Source organism: Lactuca serriola, chromosome 1 (assembly GCF_051521515.1).
Source record: "Lactuca serriola cultivar US96UC23 chromosome 1, Lser_US96UC23_V15, whole genome shotgun sequence".
Lineage (NCBI taxonomy): Eukaryota > Viridiplantae > Streptophyta > Magnoliopsida > Asterales > Asteraceae > Lactuca > Lactuca serriola.
The window spans coordinates 38,804,073-38,816,589 of record NC_136408.1 but is presented as its reverse complement, the minus strand read 5'-3'; the positions used below and the strand labels follow the sequence as shown (position 1 = coordinate 38,816,589).

General features: G+C 32.0%; 2 protein-coding genes across 3 annotated transcripts; one reads left to right on the top strand and one right to left on the bottom strand.

Moving 5' to 3' along the window:
* The first annotated feature begins 1,133 nt into the window (after positions 1-1,133).
* LOC145084001 (protein HEADING DATE REPRESSOR 1-like) lies at positions 1,134-3,456 on the top strand. Of its 2 annotated transcripts, none has more exons than XM_079023418.1 (3): positions 1,134-1,427; positions 1,773-2,123; positions 3,034-3,456. In XM_079023418.1, the coding sequence occupies exons 1-3, from the start codon at positions 1,338-1,340 to the stop codon at positions 3,238-3,240; spliced, it is 648 nt and encodes a 215-aa protein (XP_078879544.1). In that variant the 5' UTR covers positions 1,134-1,337; the 3' UTR covers positions 3,241-3,456. The 2 variants fall into 2 exon arrangements, with proteins under 2 accessions (XP_078879544.1, XP_078879545.1); XM_079023419.1 differs by having other exon boundaries at positions 1,142-1,427; positions 1,786-2,123.
* Positions 3,457-4,625: 1,169 nt separating this feature from the next.
* On the bottom strand, positions 4,626-9,508 carry LOC145083985 (putative leucine-rich repeat receptor-like serine/threonine-protein kinase At2g24130). The gene is made up of 2 exons (XM_079023416.1): positions 6,928-9,508; positions 4,626-5,120 (listed from the first exon to the last, which is right to left on the bottom strand). Exons 1-2 carry the CDS (start codon positions 9,452-9,454, stop codon positions 4,708-4,710), a joined length of 2,940 nt encoding a protein of 979 aa, XP_078879542.1. The 5' UTR covers positions 9,455-9,508; the 3' UTR covers positions 4,626-4,707.
* Positions 9,509-12,517: the final 3,009 nt, after the last annotated feature.

Sequence of the window (12,517 nt, the reverse complement as noted above, 5' to 3'; positions counted from 1 at the left end):
AGAGCTTCTCGTTTATTTAGATAATTGTTCATCTTATGATACTGCATTGTGTGATTCATTATCTTGTCCGTGCCAAACACTCGGTAAAAAAAGGATATTGTTATGTGTCCTCCTGTTCGAGATACCAAACATAGATGTCAAGCTTTAACCAAAGGGCTTGTAGCCCAGCGGTATCAGGTGGTGTCTTCTCTTTTTGAGGTCGAGGGTTCAAGTCTCGCCGTGGACATAAGTGGAATAAGTGTTGTTAGCTTAGGAGTAGATTAGATTTGCCGGTTAAAAAAAAAGATACAAGCTTTAAACTTTTAAGCCTTTTACGGACTTGCGTGGTTTATTTATTTATTTATGTTATCTTAAAATATTTAATGTTTTATATCTTCCACTCATTATCTCTACACGTGTGGAGTTTTAAATGTGGGGAAATAAAAATACAAAAAACAAGAAAAACAAGAACACGAGAAAAGAGCGTGACTTAAAATATAACGGCCGTTGACACCAGGAGAATATTCTTTTGTTCGAGTAAATCAACATAGTACCCCCTATACTTTGCTTTATTTCAACAAGACCCATTGAGTATTTTTAACTCATTAATTAAGTTCTTAAAGTTTTACACTCATACCCTTCAAATAAAAATGATAACATTACTACACCTACAAGTCTTCAAATACTAAAATTTATAAAACTCGACAAGACTAGCCAAATTGACCCTGTATGATTCTGTTTTATTAGTCTCTTTATTTCAACCTTTCTCATTATTATTATTATTATGACATGAAGTAGGGATTGTTTTCTTACAAAATTCAGCTAATTATATACAGACTAGTGTATTATTAAAGATAGCTTATCATTATCCGGTTCCATTTTTCAATTATGTCAGTACTTACTGATTTTTGCCAACCCCTTATTAGTCGGAGGGTCTTTGTTGCAATAATACAATTGTGTGTGATTGTTTTATATACCCGTCTTGCTCCGTCGGGTCATGGAAATCCAGGTGCATTTTCGTCATTTCGGTTACAAGACAGATAAAACGAGACTACAAACGATCCGCCGTGGATACTTAAAAGACCCCACCGCCAAATCGCGTTCGTCCAATTTCCTCGATCTCACCGTTTAATATTTTCTCATCGGTGAACAACATATGTACGTTATACAATTCAACAACTCAGCCTCAGCTCAGACAGAATAACCAGAATAAATTCTCTCTCATCTATTGCTGTTTCCATGTCTTTTCAACCGCCAACTGTGTGTACGTGAGGTTTTTGAGAAGAGATTTGGTGGAATTAGTTGAATTGTGATCGATTTTTGTTGATTCGTAGTTGCGAATTTTGACGGAGTAATGGATGACGGAAAGAAGTTGGAGAATAGCGTCGTTAATGGCTTCTCTCCGGTGTCTTCTACTCCTGTTTTCTGGAAATCTCGGAAGAGATCAGGTAATTCGAGTTTGAATACGAGTATGCGTTTTCGTGAATCATTTTAAGCATAATTGAGTAATTTTGTGATTGATTTCTCTTCTTCTTCTTATTGTTGTTGATTCAATTACGTACGGTAGTAGATCTGTATATCCACATGTTGTGGCAGTTTGAATATTTGATGATCATGATGTTCGGAGCAAATTTAGATAGGGAGTAGGTGGCCGATTTTGCAAAATGTTATTGTAAAATGGGTAAATAGTTTCGGAAAATTTAATTACGAAATAGATTCATAGTTCTAGTTTTGACAGATATCATCTGGTTACTGCTGATAATTCAGGGTTATGAATTAAATTGATTTAGCAGTTTCTGGTTGCAGCGAGTGCGAAGAATTTGTACAAGGACATTGTAGATGAAGGTGATAAGACTTCAGAGAAGAAGGAAGAGCAGGTCACAGCAACAGATGAAAAAATGGAAGATTCATTATCAACTCCACCCACAGTTCTGTCCGAGAAACGTAAGGCTCTTTTTGAACCTTTGGAGCCAATAATGGATTTGAGTGGTAGAAGACCTTCAGCTGAATCCTTACTCCCTCCACCGGACTTTGACACTGCCAGTTACCCTCGTGGATGGCTAATTGGGAAGAAACGGAAGCTTGTAAATGTGGATGTTGTTGAAAGCATGCGTAGGATTGCAGTACAGGAAATGAACAGAAAGGTATTGTACCTTTGCACGCTTTCTTTTTATAATTGGATTTTAATATATAATTAACAGAAACTAATCCTACTCAACTTTACCCTCTTTGCCTTTTTAGTCTAAAATTGTACTTGAATATACTAAAAATCATAACAATCCTACTGAAGATAAACAGACAGCAACTCGCCATTTTTTCTATTGATATCCCGTTTATATGTGTGTATGTGTGGGAAAGAAGAGCAGGCCACATGTCGGACTTTAAATGTGGTCCATTTTTGCTATTATGAGATATAAAACCTTGTACCTTGTGTATATTTTTATAAAAATGGTTAAATGCAAGAAACAATCACATATACACATACAAGCTAGCTCAAAAACTATGTTATTTCAATAACAATAACTATGCAAGAAACAATAACTATATTAACCTTGTACTAAGATACGATAAGCTACTTTTGCAATAATCATAAAAAATAAGCTTGCTTATAAAACGCCAACACAGCCTTGTTAACTAGCTATCATAACATTCTACTTTCATTTCCTCCTAATACAACATAGTACTTCGGAAAAAAAATATCCAATTGTAGCAACATCATCAAAATACAATATAATTTGCACTGCTATAATTGGGTGGACTTTTCAAAATATAATGTCCGAATAAAAAATGATATGAAAGTAGACTGCTATCGTTTCATCCTATTACAACATTGTACTTTGATAAATTTATCAATTATAGCAATTTCATCAAAATACAATGCAATTTGCTTTGCAATAATTTGGTAGATTTAAAAAAAATAGGATGTCTGACTAAATATAATGTGAAGGTAGAATGCTATAACCAGGTAACATTCTAATCCTATTACAACATTTACTATGAACAATGTATCGTTTATATATAGATATATGCTATGGAATCTAACTGTGAATACAGGACAGAGAGATTAACGGACTTAACGAGCAGTTAGAAGAAGATGCACGTGTCCTTGAGCACCTTCAACTCCAACTGCTTGATGAACGAAGCAAACGCGCAGATGTTGAGCGACAGAATACAATGCTGCAGAACCAGGTGGATATGCTCATGAATATGCTTCAGGAGCCTGAAAATATCGATGATGAAGATGGCTCACAAGAACCATAAGTAAGTCTGTTCCTTTTTTTTTTAATTCCTGCGTCATTTTGTAAAGCTAGCATTATACGGATCCATCATGCATCCTCTTTTGTTTTATTTTGTGTTGTTTTCGTCAAATATTGTTTATATAGTTACTTGTTAGTATAAGTATCTTGGAGAAGAAAATGAACTACTGCACCAAATGTATCATATCATATAACATGAAATATAATTATATTTTATTTATTTGTTTCCCGAATTGAGACAACTATTGTGTTCAATTTGTTTTGTCCCACGCAACAAATCACAAATGTGGCCTTAGCGAGTTGTATTTTTATTTATTTAATATATTTATTACAATAAAAAATAACGTTTTCATGTTAATGTTGTAAAATTATAAAACTATATACATTTTTGTTGCAAGGGTGTTTTTCTCGTTGTTAGTTAATATCGTTATATTCATTCCTTCTTTCCTACTTACCAAACAAAATAGATTATATCGTTAAGAAGGTTAAAATGATAATTTTTTTATCATTCTAACACATTCAATCGTTAACCTAATCAAACAACATGTTTTATGTTCATAACCAAATTTATCTAGAGTGATGTTGTATTATCTTATTTATCTTCTCATCCATAATCAAATTCATTCAGCTTTAAATCATTCACTTTTTATCAAACAATCCGTTTATATTATCCTAAGTTTTCTTAAAAAAAAATAATCATAATTTCTATATTTAGTCTTGTTGGTACGAAATTAAACTCAAACTGAAATTAAACGTACAAATTGAGTTTTAGCTTTATAAATTCCAGTACAAATCAATTACTTTTTTGCTTACAGCTGAATATTATTTAAAAAAAAACCTTTGGCAAGGAGCTAGACATGAAAAGAAATTACACGGAAAGTAAAGAGTTTTGGAGCATTAGGGGGTGTTTGGCTTAGCTTTTCACAGCCAAAAGTCATTTTTGTAAAAGAAAAAAAACAAAAAGATGTTTGACAAACTAGTAACTTTTGGAGTTTTAAGGAAAAAGAACTTTTTGGAAAAGTCAAGAAATCTTGACTTTTTGTAACTTTTTGGAAAAGAACTTTTGAGCTTTTAAAAGTTAAGCCAAACACGCCCTTAGTGACAATAACTTCAAAATCATCTCATTCGATCCAAGAATTGAACATCTTAAAAGAATCCACCTTAACTTGTTTAAACATAACAGGTCAGTGATATGAGACCGTTCTCTCCAAAGCAATATACAAAGAGGTTACTGAATGTGATGTAAGATATTGCTACACAAGTTGTCCTAATTTTCATATCTAGTCTTGTTGGTAAAAAAAACTAAACTCAATTGTGAAATCCGATGCAAATCAATTTCGTTTTCTGTTTGGTTTAAAAGTTTAAAATAAAGCAAAAAAGAAAACGATGTAACATATTTTTCTACATAACAAGCTCATACACCATTTCATTAAAATGATGTTTGGTCCGTACATTAAAAAGCATGGTGTTACTAATCTTCACTTATAGTTGAAGATGATACACCAAGAGACGAAGCGAAAGTTGCAGTGGTATCACCGTTTAAATACCTTTTGAGTCTATCTAAATCGTCTGCAGCATCAAGCATTGTCGGTCTATTCGATGGTGAATCTTGTGTGCACAAAATACCCATCTCCAACAACTCTCCAATGGCAACATCCCACATTTTCTTCACATCGGCTAATTGGTCTTTTGTGGTTTGTACCAAAGACGAGTCGACTACATGTTCCATGTGTTGATGATAGTGGCTTTTAACCCATTTGTGAAGGCTAAGCCCTTCGGAGAACATATCATCTGTTGGTCTCTTTCGTGTCACCATCTCGAGAACCAGGATTCCAAAACTGTAAACATCTCCTTTGGTTGATATGTTTGATCCATACCCGTACTCTATATACAAGAAAGTATACAAATGTAATGTTTCACAATTCATGTTTAGTGAACAAAATGTTACCATTTCTCATTACTAATCGATTGAACATATATTTTTAATAACTTTGTAACAAATTTATCATTTCTTAGCAAAATGTTTTACATAATATGATAGATTGTGATAAGTTTGTTATATTAAAAAAATTTAAAAACTATGAAATGAGATCCAACAATTACACTTTCAATACAAAATAAGAATTGGTAGCATTAGAATAGCAATCCGATTTGCTATTTTAAGTTAGAAAATACAATGTAAAAATCGAAAATAAAAATAAAAACATAATATTTTTAAAATATAATGTCAAAATCGAAAACAGTTAAATAAAAACATAATGTATCGTGTGTTATTGAACAAAAAATAAAAGAGAAAATTTGTGATATAACCAAAAAGAAAAGGATGTTTGAAGAAAATGACCAAGGAAAAATGGATTTTAGAAAATGACCAAAGGATCCGCAGAGCACCCTCTGCGGATCTATTAGCTGCTCTGCGGATCCGCTACACTTCTGCGGAATTGCTGTTATTTTATTTTATTTTTTATTTTTTTTTTCGTTTTTTTTGTTTTTTTTCGTTCATTTTCGTTTATTAATATATTTTTTTTTAAATACACTAATACCTTGTGTGATTATATAAATAATTTGACAAAAAAATGTTAAAAATAATGAACTTATGTTCGATATCAGTCCACATAACTGTTTGGGAATTCACCATCAGCGGATCCATTAAAGCCTGTGTGAATCTAGCTACAACTCGTGGAATGTTGGTTTTTTTAATTTTTTTAATATTTTTTTAAATAACCTAATACAAACGAAATACATATAAATAACGTAATACAATAATTAATGTATTTAAAAGAAAAAATTAATATAAATAACCTAATACAAACGAAATACATATAAATGACCAAAGGATTAATGTACACCTCTACAGATCAGTGTACACCCTCTGCAGAACCATTAAATGCTCTGCGGATCCTCTACAGCTCTGCAGAATTGTTGTTTTTTGATTTTTCTTTTCGTTTTTTCGTTTTTTTTTTTGCGTTCATTTTCGTTTATTAATATTATTTTTTTAATACACTAATACCTTATGTGATTATGTAAATAATTTGACAAAAAAAGGTTAAAAATAATAAACTTATGTTTGATATCAGTCTACAGAACTCTTTGGGAATCCACCCTCAGCGGATCCATTAAAGTTTGTGCGAATCTAGCTACAGCTCTGCAGAATGTTGGTTTTTTAATTTTTTTAATATTTTTTTAAATAACCTAATACAAACGAAATACATATAAATAACGTAATACAATAATTAGTGTATTTAAAAGAAAAATTAATATAAATAAACTAAAATTAACGCAAAAATACGGAAAAAAAAACCTATTTTTGTCAAATTTTTTACATAATAATAACATAATGTATTAGTGTATTTAAAAAGAATAATAATAAAAAAAATGAAAAAAAAAACTATATTCCGCAGAGATGTAGCAAATCCGCAGAAGGCTTAATAGATCCGCAGAGGGTGCTCTGCGGATCCTTTGGTCAAAAATTTAAAAAAAAAAAAAAAAAAAAAGCTAAATTCCGCTAGTGTAGCAAATCTGCAGAAGAGGACTTAACAGATCTGCAGCCGCGGATCCTTTGGTCATTTTCTGAAACGACCACTGTTGTTTTTGGTCATTTTCTAATTTTCTCAGGTGATATTGAAAAAAATATAAACATGTGTCATTGCTATCTACCCGTTAACTAATGGTAATATGGATGATCAATTCAAACCTGGTGCAATGTAGCCGAACGATCCACAAAGCATATTTGCTGTGGAATTCCCCAGATTCTCAGTGCCACCTCCAATCGTCATAACCAATTTTGCTATCCCAAAGTCAGAGACCAAAGCTGTCATATCATCGTTAAGAAGAACATTGCTAGGTTTCAGATCACAATGTATGACCTTAACCGGAGAATGATGGTGGAGATAAGCCATTCCTTCAGCAATATCACTGCAGATGTTCACTCTTTGAATCAGGTTTAGATCTGACGAACCTGAACCTAATCCTCCTGAATCTGGATATAGACGACTGTCCAAGCTTCCATTCGCCATAAATGGAAGAACAAGAGCTTTGAAATCAGGTAAACTACACGCGGTTATGATTCTTATCAAGTTTCTGTGACGAATTCTTTTCAGAACTTGACATTCTCTGTTGAAAGTCTTGGTGGAATTACCTGTTTGTAATTGAAGCACTTTGACTGCTATTTGTGTTCCATCTGGTAGCCATCCTCTGTATACTCGACCGTAACCTCCAGATCCGAGCAGTCTCTGTTCATCGAATCCGTTTGTAGCTTCCGCGAGCTCCTTATACGTAATTCGTGGAAAATTACGTGTTAATTCCGGCTGAGAATTCGTCTCCGGCCGAGTCGCGTTAGAACTCACGATTTGTTTCAGGTAACGCCATCCAATCACACAGCAGATTACTGTTAGCAGGACTGATAGTATTATTCCGACATAGAATACTGCCAAAAACCCCGGCGAACGGAAGTATTTTTTCTTGTGAGAACAATACCGAAGGTCGGAAATGTGGCCACAAAGATGTGGATTTCCAAGAAAGGAAAGACTAGTGACCGAATTGAAAACACCACCAGTAGGAACTCTACCCTGGAAGTCATTGAAGGAAAGATTCAAGAGCTTAAGGGTATGTATGTTGCTTAAACCTATTGGAATCTTTCCTGATAGCATATTATTAGATACATCAAACGCTACAAGACGTGTAAGCATGCTTAAAGACTCTGGAAGCTGGCCTTGAAATGAATTGCTTGACAAATCTAGAACCTCTAAGTCCATGTAACTCGAAATTTTAGGGAAGATGGTTCCAGTGAGGTTATTGAAAGAAAGATTGATCTCTTTGATGGTTTCTAGCATGCTGAGTTGACTCGGTAGTGGTCCTTCAAGGTGATTATGAGAAAGATTCAAGAATATTCCGTTTCGTGTCATGGCTGATATTAATCCAGGAGGTATGTGTCCAGTTAATCTGTTATGGGACAGATCTAGATTGGCTAGAACAACACAGTTTCCTAAACTTGAAGGTATGTTCCCTGAAAGCTGGTTATTATTAAGGGAAAGTGACCCCAAACCAGTTAACTTCCCAAAGCTTTCAGGGATTTCACCTGTGAATTTGTTATATGACAATTCAAGTTTACCTAAATGAAGACAGTCTCCAATTGCTTCTGGGATTTCACCTGTGAAAGCATTGTGAGATAACAGAAGCTGTTCAAGTGCTGGTAACCGATTAAGCTCTGGTGCTATTGTTCCATTGAGATGATTCATTGTCAAATTCAACCACATTAGCTTTGAAAGATTAGCAAAAACCGGTGGAACTGAACCATAGATTCTGTTTTCTTGTAGCAACATTTGACTGAAATTAACACCGAGTCTTCCAATGGAATCAGGTAGGGTTCCTCCTAACCCCATACCTGCTAACTCAAGCTCCTGTAGCATACTACAGTTAGAAAGTGCAGTAAAAAAGACATCAAGATTGCTGTTTTGATCATGGCTGACCATATGGTTATATGATAAATGAAGATACAGAAGTTTTGTAAGCTTCGAGGCTAGCTTTGATGGAAGTTCACCAGAAAGATAATTGTACTCCACATCAAGATTGAACATATCTGAAGCATTTGACAAAGAAAAAGGGATTTCACCAGTGAACTGATTGTTATACAAATTGAGATTCCAAAGATTCAAGCAATCCCCGATATTTTCGGGGATTTTCCCAACTAGGAAATTATGTGAGAGGTCAAGATTCGACAAGACAGTGCAGTTTGAGAACAAAGAAGGTGGGATTTCTCCTTGTAATCTGTTGTCTTTGAGACTAAGAATAGTGAGGTTTGATAAAGAAGATAAAGATTCTGGAATCTGACCTTCTATACTATTGAATTCCAGAAGAAGGTTTCTAAAATGGCGTAAGGACGAGATTTCATCTGGGATTTTTCCATATAAATTGTTTCCTGAAAGATTTATTGTTCGAAGGGCTGTGAGGTTTGAGATAATAGGTGAAAACGGGCCCACAAGTCCAAATCCAACAAGCTCGATTATCCTCACACGATGACCATTATTGCAATGGATTCCTTTAAAACTGCAAACTTCAGTAGTCTCATTCCAGTTTGAAAGCACCAAATGTGGGTCTATCTTTATACTCTTCTTAAATTCCAGAAGCGCAACTTTATCTGTTTTAAGGGAATGTTGAGGACACACATGGACAAAGAACAAGAAGAACACAAAGAAGAAGAAAAAGGAGAAGATTTTTAACATTTTGGAAGCTCCACACTGCGTAAAGGTAATATCTCTTTGGTGCTTTTGCCTACATTTGAGATAGTGAAATAGTGTTTAAATGCTGAATGGGTGTTTCTGTTAAAGTCCCTTTTTAGTGTGAATAGTGGATTTTGGTATGATTCTTGGAGGGACTATAGTATTAGTTTTGTCTATGATGGGTGCACAAATGATGAGTAGATGTTCACTAATTTTTGGTGGAAGTTGATAGCAACAGAACTGAGTTGACATAATATTTTGATGTTTAAATTGTAGCCACTTTTAGAGCTTTTCTGAGGTAGAAACCATTGATTTTAGGATTTAGGGGATATCCTAAAAGCTTTTGTGGCCATTCGACAATAGGGATTGTCAGAGGATGTTGTGAAATGTGTGTTTAATTGTTTATGGGAAAAGTAGTATGAAAGGAAGTTAACTTTTTAAGGTTTTTAGTTTTAACATAATGAGGGTATTGATGTATATATAGAAAAACGAAAAGCAATTGGTGAGTGATGAGGAATCATAGGGGTTAAAATGATACATTTAGTTCACAATATGATGGCATGTCAAGTTGTGCAAGTGAGTGTTTATTTTTCTATTAATTTTGTATGTTCTTTAATTATTTAAAAAGTATGTTTACTTTATTTGGTGGTATATTTTTACTATTTTTTTTATATCAAGTTGTGCTCCCTCTCTCTTTTTTTTATTTTTAATTTATAAAGAAGAAATATGTGAATTGTGATTGGTCTTTTTTTTCTCTCTTTTTTTAAGGAATCATAAGGTTTTAGATAGTTTATGTGCGTAAAGTTGTGGTGGATTCATTCCTTTCTTTTCCATCTTGTAACCGCGTGCTTTGCGTGGGCTAAAGTCTAAACATATGATAGAACACCAAACCAATAACGATTAAAAAAGTGTAACGGCATCATCATAGTTTCTTTTACTAAGCTTTACATGTTTTAAGGTTAAGTTCGTTATAATTAATAGAACACTTTATCATCACCTCATAGGTATATGTCAATAATTTCAATTCAGGTTATGTTGATAGAATTATCAATTGTATGTTTTATTTTTATTATTATATCTTACTTTTGGTTGAGATATTAATCTGTCTTTTTAACAAAATTTTCAAAATTAGCAAACCACAATCATACAACTTCAAAATATTTTGAACAACCTAGATTTGATATTAGAAAATCAGATTGTATAACCCTTGTATTTTTGGGTCCTCGCATTCAATAGAAAAAACCTAAATATTATATATTGAATCACACAGGGTTTACTTTAGACATCAAATAACAAAATATATAAATGAACATGTATTTGTATATTGAGAATAAACCCCTTCCCATCTCAATAACTAGTATAGGGATATCATTGCGTTTTAAAGTTGGACAGTAAATAAAAATCAAATCAAACTCATATAAACAGTGTTATAGAATATACAATGCATGATAGAAAACTATGCTCAATTCCTAATTTATCTCCAGGTAGTTTTCATGTATAAGTCCCTTTAATATTTCTTAATCGTAGTGGTCGAGTGAAACATACTTATAACACAGGCCTTGTAAAACTTGTTTGCTTGTATGCTAGTGGAAACCGGCTGATGGGTTTGAAAGACCCAATGTTTCGTGAGGTGTTCTAAAATCTATATCTATATCTATATATCTATATCTATATCATATCATATCATACTATATTATAAAAGAAATATTTTTTCCTTCACCACATTCATTTGAAACTCCCAACTTTTCATATTTCCATACAATATACTTAATTTATTAACTTAGATATGTTTTTAGTTGTAAACATTATCATAAATGGAAGAATTTGTGACTTATCAATATAATATACTTAATTTGCTAACTTCAATATATAGTTAAATAAATAACCTATATTAATATATCTAATAAGCTTAAGAATTTAGTGTAAAATTTAAAACCTAAAGTAAAATATAAAATAATGTTTAAAAAAATCAATATATATTTTTTAACATAGTTAAAAGGAAAACATTAAATATAATAATAATAAAAGAACCTAAATTGATGAATCGAATTAACTAAAAGGTGTTTGAAAATTATATTCTGACAATATATTTTTAACCTGCGTCGCGCAACGCGTGAGAATTCGTCTACTATACTTATAAAAGAAACATTTTTACTTGCACCACATGCATTTGAAACCTTCATGACTTTACAATTTCTTATAGCTCAAACCACATTCATTTAAAACTCTATCTTTTAACTAATAGTACAATTTAAAAGTCTTCTTAATAATGATTTAACACTCAAAAGTTTTATAACTTATATTATATTTAATGAGCACTTAATGAAATGTTTACTATAAAAAGATCAATCTTTTTGGTAGACATGCATACAAATCGCATATAAACTTCACAAAGAAAACAAGTCTAATAGGTTTTTGTGTTAGTTTGAGATCTTGTTACCACTTTTCGAGATATGTTATTATGTTATAGCTTTTAATTTGTAAGTTTGTTATATGCTAATTACTTTTATATTTTGCTTGGTTTTGGATTCTTTTAATACAATTGGTGTATGTTGTACTTTAATCATTAATATATATTAGATCATATACATGTTACCGATCATATGTTATATATCGTGATGTGGATAATATTTAATTAGATATGTTAAATATGATTGTTCTTTTTTTGTTCTGCTTCGAAAATGTAGTTAATTAAATGTCATGAATATTTTAAATTTTCCATGTAAATATGTAAGATATATTTTTCTTTTTACCGCATGTACGTATTTGAAACTCCTATTATTTTTCAATTTCTTTCTAATAACGATTATAAATTGGTTAATGATGTTAAATATGTGCAAAACCTAAATTGTAATCCTGAAGTTAACTAAACTTGAATATTAAATTAACATATTTTACTTCTACTTAGTTTTGATATGTTTATTCATGAGTCACTCGTGAGTAAAAATCATTCAAATGGTTGAGATTATGCAGTTATAATAGATGTATATACTATCATATAATTTAAAATAATCAATATATTATATCAATTTAGATACGAATTATTATATCAAGTTTAACAACAAC

Excerpts from the sequence above, each read along its gene's own strand:
- LOC145084001 (XM_079023418.1), top strand. The coding sequence starts at position 1,338 with ATGACGGAAAGAAGTTGGAGAATAGCGTCGTTAATGGCTTCTCTCCGG. Across the intron at positions 1,428-1,772 it reads GAAATCTCGGAAGAGATCAG|TTTCTGGTTGCAGCGAGTGC; the intron begins GTAATTCGAGTT and ends TTGATTTAGCAG. Across the intron at positions 2,124-3,033 it reads TACAGGAAATGAACAGAAAG|GACAGAGAGATTAACGGACT; the intron begins GTATTGTACCTT and ends CTGTGAATACAG.
- LOC145083985 (XM_079023416.1), bottom strand. The coding sequence starts at position 9,454 with ATGTTAAAAATCTTCTCCTTTTTCTTCTTCTTTGTGTTCTTCTTGTTC. Across the intron at positions 5,121-6,927 it reads GTTCGGCTACATTGCACCAG|AGTACGGGTATGGATCAAAC; the intron begins GTTTGAATTGAT and ends TCTTGTATATAG.